The sequence below is a fragment of the Hemiscyllium ocellatum genome, chromosome 17 (assembly GCF_020745735.1).
Source record: "Hemiscyllium ocellatum isolate sHemOce1 chromosome 17, sHemOce1.pat.X.cur, whole genome shotgun sequence".
NCBI lineage: Eukaryota > Metazoa > Chordata > Chondrichthyes > Orectolobiformes > Hemiscylliidae > Hemiscyllium > Hemiscyllium ocellatum.
Genome location: NC_083417.1, coordinates 43285032 through 43298298, shown reverse-complemented (window position 1 = coordinate 43298298; position 13267 = coordinate 43285032). Strand labels below are relative to the sequence as shown.

General features: G+C 39.4%; 1 protein-coding gene across 6 annotated transcripts in view; it reads right to left on the bottom strand.

Moving 5' to 3' along the window:
- Positions 1–13267, bottom strand: part of adcy7 (adenylate cyclase 7) — a 192208-nt gene that overhangs the window by 47244 nt on the left and 131697 nt on the right. For all 6 annotated transcript variants that reach the window (XM_060838122.1, XM_060838118.1, XM_060838123.1 and 3 more), the window contains 4 exons: positions 9356–9467; positions 6605–6732; positions 5255–5413; positions 4364–4496 (listed from right to left, as the gene is read on the bottom strand). In XM_060838122.1, coding sequence (XP_060694105.1) covers positions 4364–4496; positions 5255–5413; positions 6605–6732; positions 9356–9467 — 532 coding nt within the window. The remainder of the gene's footprint in view (positions 1–4363; positions 4497–5254; positions 5414–6604; positions 6733–9355; positions 9468–13267) is intronic.

Sequence of the window (13267 nt, the reverse complement as noted above, 5' to 3'; positions counted from 1 at the left end):
TGATTGATGTTACTGCTTCAGAATTAAACACTTTCTTAGTCATAAAGGACACAGAAAAATGTCCATTAAAGCTCCCTTTATGCTGTATAACAGATTTCTTTCATCTTAAACTTACAACAGCAGTATCCTAGCTCATCAGTGTGATGTTTCATTTTTTAAACTTCTCCTGATGTTAATTGACATTTTATGACACCTTGAAGCATGATTCCCAATTAGAATCAGAAAGCAGACTCAAAATTTATTCGACGTAGGAACTTTACTGCTAGATGGATGAGGCTAGCCAGCCCAATCTGTAACTCAGCTCAAGACCCAGAGGTGAAAGGAATGCTTACCAACCATCCCTCCTTCCACACAACAACAATAAATCACAACCTACACAAAGTTCACTAAGCTCTGAAGACAAATTATGCAGGAAAACACTTGGCAAGATTTTGGGCAGTGTCTGATCAAAGCAATTTGGTGCATCAGACAATAGTATTCTACAAAACTCTATTTTAGAATAGACATCGTGCAAATTACATTGCACCGAACAGCAGATAGTCAGTTCTTTCAGATGAAATAACTACCCCCACCTTCTTTCACTGTTATGATTTAGGAATTTCAGATGTGCCATATCTTTTAGAGAAGGACATTTACGTATTCATTCTACCTTGGAGTAAATTTGCATGTGGTTTCTGCCATATTTATAGTTTGGTGGTGACACACAGGGTGGCACCTGAGCTGTTCAAACCAGGAAAGATGGTTACAATCAACCAACCAGCTCAACAGTGATTCAGTAGTTAACTGCATATAATGTGATTTACAATTTCTATATCCCTTCCCCTTTATGGGTTGAGTTAACGTCAACCCCAATCATAGTTAAACTGCGAGTGTGACAGAATTCATCACTCAACAAACATCCAAACATTTGAGTGGGAAATTTAGAGTCAAAGATCAACACACATAAAAAGGCACAACGTGTCTGTGCCAGTCAAATACAACTTTAAAATTCTAATCCCAAACTGAAGAGTGGGGAAAATGAGAATTGAGATGAAAATTCATTCCAAATTGCCTTGACTTATTTCTTTACTTGTTGGTGACGTAATTGTTCTTTTCCTTAAATCCAAAATTCTAAACTTCTTGTAGAGATTTCTTTTTTAAATCCCCAAGGTGGGGATGAATTTAGCGAAACTGTTGCCACAAAGGTTTAGTCAAGATGTTACATTTTAAAAGGATCTTAACCAGAAAATCCAAACCTATATTTATTATTCACTTACACATAACAAAAACACAATGTGTAAAATATCCACATACAAGCATTTTGTGGCATAAATTTGTTAAATTAATTTTCCATTGTACAACCAAGTAGCTACAAGTTAGCTACTTTGAGTCTTTGAATGACGTTTGTGGGCTCAGTATCTTACTAAGACTCCCAAAAAGCTGTGCAGATACTGCAGAGATCAGTGCAGCAAAGAACATCCCACACACACACTGCTTGCACTGGCTTGATAAAAAGTACAGCACTATTCCTAAAACAGAATCCAGTCTTCATCACCAGACCAACAATTCATAATTTCAAACTACATCTTAAAGAACTACATATTTGCTACTCCTCCATCGCCTACACTTGCATTACTGGATACTAACAATTACCAAATCTTTTTCTAGTTGAGGAAAGAGATCAACAAAAAACATGAAGTATGAAGTGAGCAAAAATTCATTCTGCTTTACTAATCAAAGTGTATACACAACGCCAAACTCAAATTTGGGAAGAGATGTAAAAATACAGACTCTCTCTTCAGAGGGCTAACAGAAGAATTTCCAAAGCCAATGTCTGAATTTTGAAGACACTGCAGATCAGATGAAGGGTATTCCTGAATTATTGGAACTTGCATGGACCTTGCCCTTCACTACATTTCAGGTATGTGCTGCATATCAATTAAGCCAGGGTTTGTACACCTCATCAGATCCAACACTTGGGCAGGTTTCTCATGCATCCATCTCTATCAGGACCTGATTCTGAAACTCCTGCCCCTATTCCCATCACGTGGAAATTTTATGGACTTGGGAGCAGGGTGAAGCGAGGATGTCCACACACAGCAATCCTGACTTTAACAACTCCATTGCAGGGTTCCACTATTTGCATAGTGTTGGGCCTATTTTCATCAAATCATAGAATCCCTACAGTGTGGAAACAGGCCCTTCGACCCAACAAGTCCACACTGACCCTCCATAGAGTAACCACCTAGACCCATTCCCCTTCCCTATTTACCCGACCTACACATTACTGAACCAAATCACCTAACCTGCACATCTTTGGATTGTGGGCGGAAACCGGAGCACCTGGAGGAAACCCAAGTAGACACGGGGAGAACGTGTAGTCGCCCGAGACTGGAATCAAACCCAGGTCCCTGGTGTTGTGAGGCAGCAGCGCTAACCACAGAGCCACATACCTCCCCAAATATTTTGTTGAGAGATGTAGTTCACAGTACTTCAGAGAAGTTGAGAACCATGATGCAAGACTATTCCTGAATCGAGAAGCTTTTGACAGGCAAAATCAAAAGGTTTTAAAATTCATGTCACAACTTAATGGTGTATAAGTTAAGTATATCTTTATATTGAGTAATGATAGGACTTTGCTCTTTAAAAAAAGTCAACATTCCATGACCAGAATTAAGAAAGTGCTCAGATGTGTTTCAAATTGTATGCAATGAATAAAAAGCTCTTCTGCATTTAAGAGTCTCACAATTCAGTTTTAATGTACTTTATTGCCCTTTGTGACTTAGCATTTTCTTTGACAGACTATCCAATCTGAAGCAGTGTGAAGCATCATCCATGTGAAGCAGTGGATCAGGTGGTTATCTTGCCCAATACTACCAATGATTTTAACGTATTAATCTCTAAAGGTTTTGTTGACACTAGAATCTGATTATGAATGCTTGGCAGAGTTGCAGATTCCACAATGCATTCATTTCAGCAGAGGTTGTTAAAGGAGCTGTAAACTTCACTTCGATTGACTGTTTCATTGTCAGGATTGAGGTTTCTCGAAGGCAATTTTGAACTGCTGATTGGTGATCTTGAAATTCAATGAACATTTAGTGGACATCATTAGAAGACTCATGAGTTCTATCCATAGTTGATCCTGGGTGAATGGGTGTGGAGGGATATCAGAGGGCAAATGAAGTTGTAATGGGGAAGACAAGGACCATGAAGAACAATGAAGGGATCATAGAAGAGTGAGGGCTGAAGTTACTAACCCCCATTACAGAACTAGGCCAATACCAAGTGAAGAGAGGACAACCTTCCAACCTGCCTGTCTTAACATTTTCCCATCTGTATCAAGGGACAACGATCCCAACTACTGGCTACCTCATCACTCATCAATTAAAACAGCATGAGTGGATATGCCAGGAAGGGCAAGATCGCGACAATGATAAATACCCGACTCACGATTGCTGATTCCAAGATAAAAATTCAGGCCCTGGTGTTTATCTAACACTTCTCCTCACCCACTATTCAAAGATAAGACATTTGTCAACCAATACCAAAATCTGCAATCAGGGGCATCAACATCTCTAGAGTTATTTATGTTCCTCAACCTAATGATTTTCAAAGCTTCATTAAAATACAATGTGTTTCTCCCACTCATAATTCTCATCATAACACCAGTGAAAATTTACATCAGAGTTGCCAGTAAACTAACAGCAAGACAGAGGAGATGTTCTAAGGAAAGTCGCTCCCACATATCACTAATCATGTTAATATTGGTGCAAATTGGACAATGTCATTGGTATGTTTATCATGTACAATCCAATGAGTCCACAGGTTAAGCAGAGAGTACTAGAAGGATAAAGATCAACAAAGTCCCACTTGATTTTTGGTACCTAGGTTAGACAGCATAAAAAAGTGAGCAGTGAGACCCTATATAAGATATGATCCTACAGACATACAAACGATATTTATGATAGGCCATTTCTTATTTGCTCTAAGTGAGTCTTCAAATAGAAACAGCAATGAACTAGATAAACTGAATGAGATTTTCTTATTTTTACATTACTGCACATAAAAACAAAGCAAAAATACTTCCCACGCCATTTAAAGAAAACATCTCAACTTAGAAAAGGATTACATAGAGCCAGAAACTACCTACCAAAAAAGTGTTAATTCTGTAGATGACCTAGTCTAGAAAAGGTCATTTGCAAATATTCAAAGTAGTCCACCAAGATTTTCATTTTGGATTGCTAAAATATTTGCACATAATTCAATTAATTTTAATTTTAAATACTGTACTGAATGCATTATTTGTTAATAGGTGAATGCTACATATCATTGACTTTAGATTACTGAAACAAAGTAAATAATTGAATTAGCATTAAACAATCACCCTTGGATCAATGACCAAATATGTTTTGAGCTTCAGTTCATTGAGGTAGGCGTTTCTTTGGTGTCCATTTCCTTCTTCAACTTCGTATGCTTTATGCAAATGGTTCAGTGTTGCATCAGTGATATGTACACGTCTACACAAAACAATCCAAAATGCAATCAATACATCTATTTTCACTTCAAAGCACGCAAACTAATGCCAACTGTTTTTCCAGCCAATCAATAACTTATTGAACACATCTCAGAAACAAATGAAACAGTGGTTTATGAATAACAAGCATATACTGTAATATTTCACCCTATGGTTCTCATGAATTAAGCAACAGCTGCACTGACATTCTTTGTAAGCCACCAGTTCTGAGCGTGTTTGTATTTGTATTGTACTTGAAAATGTCAGTCTCCAAAGCCCAATGAATCTTAGAGGAAAGTTTCAAAATGAAATCACTTTTAGAGTATCACAACTCCTTCACTGGCAATGATTTTGAAGATCAGGCATAGACTATAAACATTTTAAGTACAGACTGGCTAAGGTTATTTTCAATCAATGAATTCATTCAATGAGATGCGACAGTATTCATCACCCATCAGAAGGTATGGTGAGCTACCTTCATAGTCTGCAGCAGTACAGTAGTGATAGTAGTGCTGCTGGATAGGAGGTCTTGCTTTAACGATAATGAAGGATAGTAATATGTATTAAGTCAAGGTAGTGTGAGGCTTGAAAATGGAGTTCCTCTGTGCTAACTGGTTACACACCACTCCACAATATTTAAATCCCAGCCACATAGAAACCGCATATTAAATCACTTCTAGCTAACTGAGAATTTCATGAATAGCGTGCTTTTGAAATTGTAGCTTTTGTCAGGATCTAATCAAATCTTAAAACAAATCTTACCCTGGCACTCCTCCAGATTCCATGTGATTAGCTAGGGTGACATCATGTGACCAAACATCATACTGCCACTTTCGAAGACCAATGACACCACATAGTACATTCCCAGAATGGACACCAACCCGCATATTAATGTCTACTCCAGTTGCATCCCGAACTTGCCTTTGCAGAATAAAAAGACATACATAGCATTCTCAGTTTTTAAGTCCAAATTATAGTACGTGACCTGCTGGTTCAGTCAACCAGAAGTGGAAATTACATGAGAACTTTGTCCCACTAAAAGGTTTACCCAGAAAGCAATTACAAATCTTTATGTGGTGCATTCTTCCTCCATTGAAACATGGTTAATCTTTGGTTCATTTTTGCCAAAGATAGTTGATACTATATAAGAAAAATTTGAATGGCTGTAGTGAGTAAAAATGTGTAGTGCCACTTTGCACCTATTTTGCAATAGGTTAAATCTGATGAACAGTTACTTGTAAATTGAAAGCAAAACGAATGCAATTGATTAACCATCCATTCCAAAATTATCTGACCCTACACTGGCATTAATTTTACTGGTGAGAAGATCCAACATGGTATTATAATCCATTGGAAGCCAGTTGTATTACTGGCACCTGTTGCAGGAACAGTATCTTATGGACGTTGCAACAAATTTTCTTGCAGTTTTTTGTTCAGATCCATTTCAGGATAAAAATTCTTTGGTCCTTAAATATGGCTGGTGAAGTAAAAGGTACAAAACTAACTTGGGATGTTGTTTCCATGGACTGCAGTGGATTACCACACCAGCCTTCTTGCTCTTAAAACCAGATAAGACTGATGGAAGAGTTAAAGCCTAAAGTCTCCTCTTCTTGCATCCTGTCAGGATCTGAAGAGAAATTAGTTGGCTAGTCTGAATCCAGGTCATAATAATAGCAGACCCAACCACCCAGCTGAAATATTATTGATGCCAAAAGGAAAAACTGAACTGAAGATTAGCCATGTTGGGATTTCCAATAAACAATAAACATGAAAATCTCTTACACTCATTGGCTGACACATTCAGATGATTGATGTATTAGTATTTTTTAAAGTAATAAAGAAAACTAAAATCTTCCAAACTTATCAATTGTTCAAATCTTACACAATAACAGCTTTTATAGGAGTAATTTGCTACTGCTGTTTCAATGATAGTTCAAGATGAATTTCACCCTAGCCTTTAATTCAGCTTGACATTTACATAGAATTAGATACAAATTATTTTCCTGGAAGTTCATTACAATCAAATGTGAATAATCAAATAGCCAAAACAAGAGATAATAAAATCAATACTACATTGGTTGAACTATTTTGCATACAAGCTCTACTACTTACTTAATAGCTTCACACATGTCGAGCCCCATTTTCACACAGTTCTTTGCATGTTTTGGTAACGATACAGGAAGACCTGAGACACAGTAATAGCAATCACCCAATATTTTTATCCTCATGCATTCATTCTCCTAGAAAGAAAAGTCATGTTATGAAAATATTGGTTTTATATTACAGCAAAGAATGCATCATGCAACAAATCATTCATGTTAAGGACTGGTTTCAACTAATTTGTCACTTCAAAACTGCCGATACATATGAACATGATAAATATATCATTATGTATGCAGTTGAGGGTGCATGCTGCTCCTTTGAGAGAGCAGGTCAGGTGACCTGGGGGCAGGGCCTGGTGCAGCCAAGGTCTTAATGTGTAGCTGTGAAGATACATAATGAACTGTATCTGTTCAAGACTTCAGGCCTTGAAGTCATTTAATAACTTGTAATAGACACAAACATCATAATCATATATCAATAATGTTTAACATATTGAAATATCTAATTTTACAATTATTAAAAATGCAACTGAAATTGATTATACACAGGTAGAAGTTGCTCTGCCAGCTTTGTTTAGTGTCTTTGCCTTCCAGTTGCAATGTAGACAGGCTGGAGACTGGAAAGAACACAGCAAGCCAGACTGCATCAGGTGGAGGAGAAGTCAATGTTTCTTGTGTAGCCCTTCTTCAGGACTAGGGGAGCTGCAGATAAAAGGGAGTGGCGGGGGCAGGTTGGTGAGGTGAGGTGGGGATAGGTGAAGGCAGGTAGAGGGTATGACCTGATTGGTCAATGGGACAAATGAATCTGGTTGGTGGCAGGGAGCAGTGGAAGGAAGGGGGAAAGGCTGGGAAAGGAATCAGGGGATGGGGAGGAAGGCTATTTGAAATTGGAGAACTCAATGTTGAGTCCGCCAGGCTGTAGGGTGCCCAGGCGGAAGATGAGGTGTTGTTCCTCAGCAAACTGTTCTTAAGTTTACATTCAGTCTCCCCGATGTAGAGAAGGCCACATCGAGAGCAACTGATGCAGTAAACTAGATTGGAAGAGAGGCAGGTGAACTTCAGCCTCACCTGGAAGGACTGTGTTAGGGGCCCTGGATGGAGGTGAGAGGGGTGGTGTACCTGCAGGTTTTGCATCTTTTCTGGTTGCAGGGAAAGGTATCCGGGCATTCAGGGTGGGGGGGGGAGTGAAGGGGGGAAAATCGATGAGGAGAGTGGCACAAACCAAAGACTGTCAAAGGGAACAGTCCTTGTGGAAGGTAGAGAGGGGTGGGGAGGGGAAGATGTTCCTGGTGATGGAGTCTAGTTGGAGTTGGCAGAAGTGTTTAAGAATGATGTGTTGGATGCAGACACTGGCGGGGTGGAAGTTGGGGACAAGGGGTCTCTGTCTTTATTGCATTGGTGGGAGGGTTTAGAGCAGTGGAATGGGGAATGGAGGTGGTGCGGTGGAGGGCTGTCTGGAAGACAGAGAGAGGAAATGCAAGTTGTTCAAAATTGGTAGACATCTGGGAGCAGTCAGATGAATGTCATTTAAAGCTGTCAAATTGTTGAAGAATGAAAGGTATTACTTCCCCTTTCTTTGTCTAGATCTGCATTAGAAAGCAAATTAATTAGATATTTGTTTATATGTAGCAAAGTAGAATATTAAATAGTTATTACATAAATTCTCAGGAGTGTAAATTAATCTCTTAAGACTGTAGCAGTTTAATTGCTGTATCAAACTACTGATCATGTTCATGTTGAACTGCTCATTAAAGATCAAAATATACTGGTATAAAATGATTACTACTTTATTCCTCATCAATATTCTCTCCTCCCAGCCTGGAGGATCCTCAAAACAGTAGGACTTCATGGTTGATTGTCATTACCAGTTACCCAGCTAAGTGACCATCCTTCAAAGGTGAACCTAAATTAGAGGTGTCAACATCATATGGAGCATCACAACCTCATCCCTAGGTGACCTCATCCCAATATCCACATGGCTGCAATGAATAGCAAGCAGATACAGATGTCTTGGCCAATTTTACCTTGCACAGACATGGGCTGCAAGGGCTGTTCTCGTCCTCCTGCCATGTTCTGGTTAATAATTCAATCCATAACTGGAATTGATACTGAAATTTTGTTTGTCTGCTTAGCTGAGCTATTTATTTGATAAGCATCAGGCAGTCTTCATCCAACTTGTTTTGACCATAACCTAACATCAAAAAATCTATCACATGAATATCAGGATTTAACATAAGAGTAAAAATTGGACCAACAGTGACATTAGGGAAGGGGACAAATTTGAGACATATGATGACATGAATGGGTTCAATTTGTTTATCACCCCATATTATTGAATACAAGATGCACGCCTGTGCTTATACAATCTTTGCAAATATTAAAGTACAAAACCTGAAATAATGCCAAGTTTATATTCCTCCCCAAAACCCGCACCCTTCTACACAAAACCTCTTTCCCCATCCTATATCAAAATAAAACATTTTGGGCATTCTGAAGCATACTTAATGCACTAATCCAGTTCAAAAATATAATTATAACTTCAGGCTTGACTCTAACCACAATAATGCTGGAAATGCAAAAAGTCGTCAACACAAACTTCACCTCTTCCCCTCTTCAAAGGTGCTACCAGGTTGGTGAGATTTTTCCAGCATTTTTGTTTTCTTTCACATGTCTAGCACCTACCATATTTCGCTGTTGAACGATGAGGAGTCGCAGTGATGATAATTCATGCACAAATTAATTAAGAAAATTAGAAGCCTACCTTAGCAATCTGGTCAAACTTCCCAAACAGTTCATTCAGCATGACAACAAGTTCTTTGGGTGAGCAGTCACTAGCAAGTCGGGTAAAGCCCACAATATCTGCATACAATATGCTGTTAATAACAAAGAAACACTCAGGAAAACTAGATTTGCAGTCAAATAAATGTCAATAATACAAACGGAGGAAATGCAATCTAGGATGGAAGGGAAGAGAGTGGTGCTCTCAGTAACAAAGTCAATCCTGGATTGTTCCTGTTGGGATTGTTACAGTGGGGTGGGGTAGAATGCTAAATGTGATTGCAGAATAGCTTTTGGACAATTTCAGATGCTCATAGTAAAATGTTCAAAACAAGCATCTCCCCAGTAAAGCTAACCAGTAAGAAACTGAATGACTATTTCAAGGCAGTATTCCTAAAGACAATGAATAGTAAATTTGATTGGTGTCCCAGTAGGCATTTTGTAACATTAGCCCATGGCAGTTTTGAGACAATAGCTGAGGAATAATTCTACGATTGCCCATTTTACATTCAAACGTATCTTGAACAGAGCAATGGCTTCTCTTCCCACTCCTTCAACACTAACCTCCCTCCAAGGGTCTACATTTAATCATGAGCCATTTCTCATCTACATCCTCCCCCTCACATGCATCTTCTAAAAATTTAACTTCAGATTCCACCTGTACACTGATTGTACCTCGTTCTATATTGCCAACATCCCCTGGATTCCCTCCACTATCTGCAATACACCATAGGACTAACCGAATCTCCAACTAAGCATCTGGAAGACCAAAGCCACTGTCTTCTTGCACTGCCACAATTGCTGTTCCCTTGTCATCAATTCCAAACTTCGCCTTTAAAACTGAGGTTGACCCAATGTAAGCTTTAGACCATGTCTCTGTCCCATTATTAAGACCATCAACTTCCCCACCCACTTTAACTTTGCTGCTGCTGATGCTTTAACCCAGCTTTTATTACCTTGAGACTCAACTCTATTCCATTCTGTCGAGTAGCCTCCCTTCTATCATCCTGCACAACCTTGAGCTCAAGCAATATTTTGTTACACATATCTAACTTGTGCCAAGTCCTGTTCACCCACCACTCCTGGCCTACACTCGTTGCTAGTCCACCGGCATCTTTCAGAATTACCACCCATAACGTCATATCCCTCCATGTCCTCCTCCAATATAGCTGTCCTGTCAACCTACATTACAGTGGTGCTGGAAAAGCACAGCAGGTCAGGCAGCATCTGAGGAGCAAGAAAATCGACATTTCGGGCAAAAGCCCTTCACCAGGAATGAGTCAACCCCTGACCTTGATCATTCGAACACTCAGCAAGCAAAAGGAGGACTGAAGAAGCAATAAGGCAAAGGATGAGTACGATAAATTCAAATGCAATGGTAAAATGATTTAAGTACTCAATAAGTACCTCATTTCAGTTTTTACTTAAAAAGGTAACAAAACAGAGACTCCGCAAGAGTACGAACTGAAGACAAATGTCAGGATTGAACAAGAGCAAAACATTAGCAAACAAAAATAAGAGGACAGAAGTTCATTGATGAGGTACTGAGTAAGGACCTGCAGGTGGCTAAGAAAGTTCCTATATACAAAAAGAGAAGTAGAACAAAATATGGGAACTACAAAGTAGTAAGCTTAACGGGAACAACATGAACGATACCGAAAGCTGCATAAAAAGAGTGTGACAGAAGAGCATCTACAGCCAAAAAAAAAGTCAACATGTATTTCAAAATGCTTAGCTAACCCGATAGAATTCTTAAAAAGGGAAACAGCACATAAGAGTATTGCAGTTGATGTCAAATACTTCCAGGGGTGAAAGCAATGAGGGCTCTGGTGAAACGTGTGGCAGATCTGAGCAAGAAGGCCATGAAAGAGCATCTCACTATCTTTTCTGATATTCACATGCAGCGTGGCCAGCTGCCAGTGGTTGTTTGTGAAACATCTCGTTAACAGTCAAACTTACTGAATTAATATTTATGATAGGGAAATCAGAGCTAGTTCCTGGTGAATTCAGCTCAGCACTTGCTTGGAAGGACCCCCAGGTTGGACAGCTGCCATCGTCATGAGCAAGTATAGAGCATGGGCTAACAGAAGACAGGGAGTTGGGATTGGGGGCATTTTCAGGATGGTAATCTACAACTAATGGAGTGCCACAGGTATCAGTGCTGGAGCCACAACTATTTACAATGTATATTAATGACTTGAATGAGGAAAGTGAATGTCATATAGCCAAGTTTATGGATGACATAAAAATAGATCGGAAGGCAAATGTTGACGATGACACAGAGTCTGGAGAGGGAGAAAGACAGGTTAAGCAAGTGGAAAAACTTGGCAGATAGAATATAATGTGGACAAATATGGATGCCGCTGACCTGTTGTGCATTCTCAACGACATTCTCAACTCTAATCTCCAGCATCTGCAGTCCTCACTTTCGCCAAATAGGAGATTAAACATTTTGGCAGGAATAATAGAAGTGGTGCTGGAAAGGCACAGCAGGTCAGGCAGCATCCGAGGAGTGGGAAAATCGACATTTTGGGCAGGAATGCAGGGTTTTTGCCCGAAACATCGATTTTCCTGCTCCTCAAAAGCTGTCTGCCCTGCTGCGCTTTTCCAGCACCACTCTAATCTAGACTCTGGTCTCCAGCATTTGCAGTCCTCATTTTCACATAATAGAAGAGCTGACTATTATTTAAATAGAGAAATACTTTGAAAGCTACATGAGAGGGGGATTTGGGAGTCCTTGCTCATGGATCACAAAAAGCTAATATATGATGATGTTCCCTAGCCAGGGAACGAAAAGTTTGCAGCAAAAACTTCCAGCTCGGCGAGCAGAACCACAGCTACAAATCTTCAACCAGATTTTATATGAGTTTCAATATATAGAAGGCAAATTGAATGTTGGCCTGTATTTCATGGGGAATGAAGTATGACAAATGGGAGACTTTGCTAGAAAAAGGATCCAGTCAGACCACAGATGGATTACGTGAACAGTTTTGGGCTCATTTCTAAGGAAAGATACACTGGCCTTGAAGACAGGGGTGCCAGGGAATTCTGGGATATCTGCTGACTGGTGAGTTGTTCCAGTAGTCGTCAGTTTGTAAGATGCAGACTGAAAACCCATCTGACCTCGCAGCAGAAATCCCTCCAAAATACCTGATGCAACCAGCACTTTTAGCCAAAAAAAGAAAGATTCTGTCCTTGAATTTTCAATATCATACAGTTCAAAAACTTGAAGACTTGTCTATATGAAGCCAGGAGACAGGGAACAAAATGGAAGAAAAACCAAATTTGAATAAGTAGAGAGTAGATAATGGGAGTTATTTATATTGGAGGAAAGTTATATTAGACAAGAGCAATTGTGCTGGGATCATTGTTGTTCATAACTTAATAATTTTGATGTAGGGACAAATAACTCTGAGAAATCAACAAACTGGGGGTAGAGCTAACACGGAGGAAGACTGCAATATATGACGGCATTTGAAAACCTACAGACTAAGCCACTTGACCAAGGAAGATAGAGAAGCAGAAACATCACTTTCTGTCTTAGAAAATAAGAAACTAAATGGATAGAAGAGCAAATAGATCTAAGGATGCTGGTGAACACATCATTAAAAACAGCATGGCTTTGCAGCAAGACAATGAAATTGTAAATAAAGCACTGGGACTTATTCCTGGATGTGTAGAATTCAAAAGTAGTGAAGGCATGCTAAACCTAGTCGCAGTCAGGGCCCATTTTGTAGCACTGTGCAGAGTTCTGGTTTCCATACTACAACAGAACCACTGCAGAAAGTCCAACCATGACAGTCAAGGGTGATATCAGAATGGAGAGATTACAGTCAGGAAAGACTGCAGGCTGGTAGCTTTTACTTTAGAAAAGAGAATCAGAGGTGATCCTGAC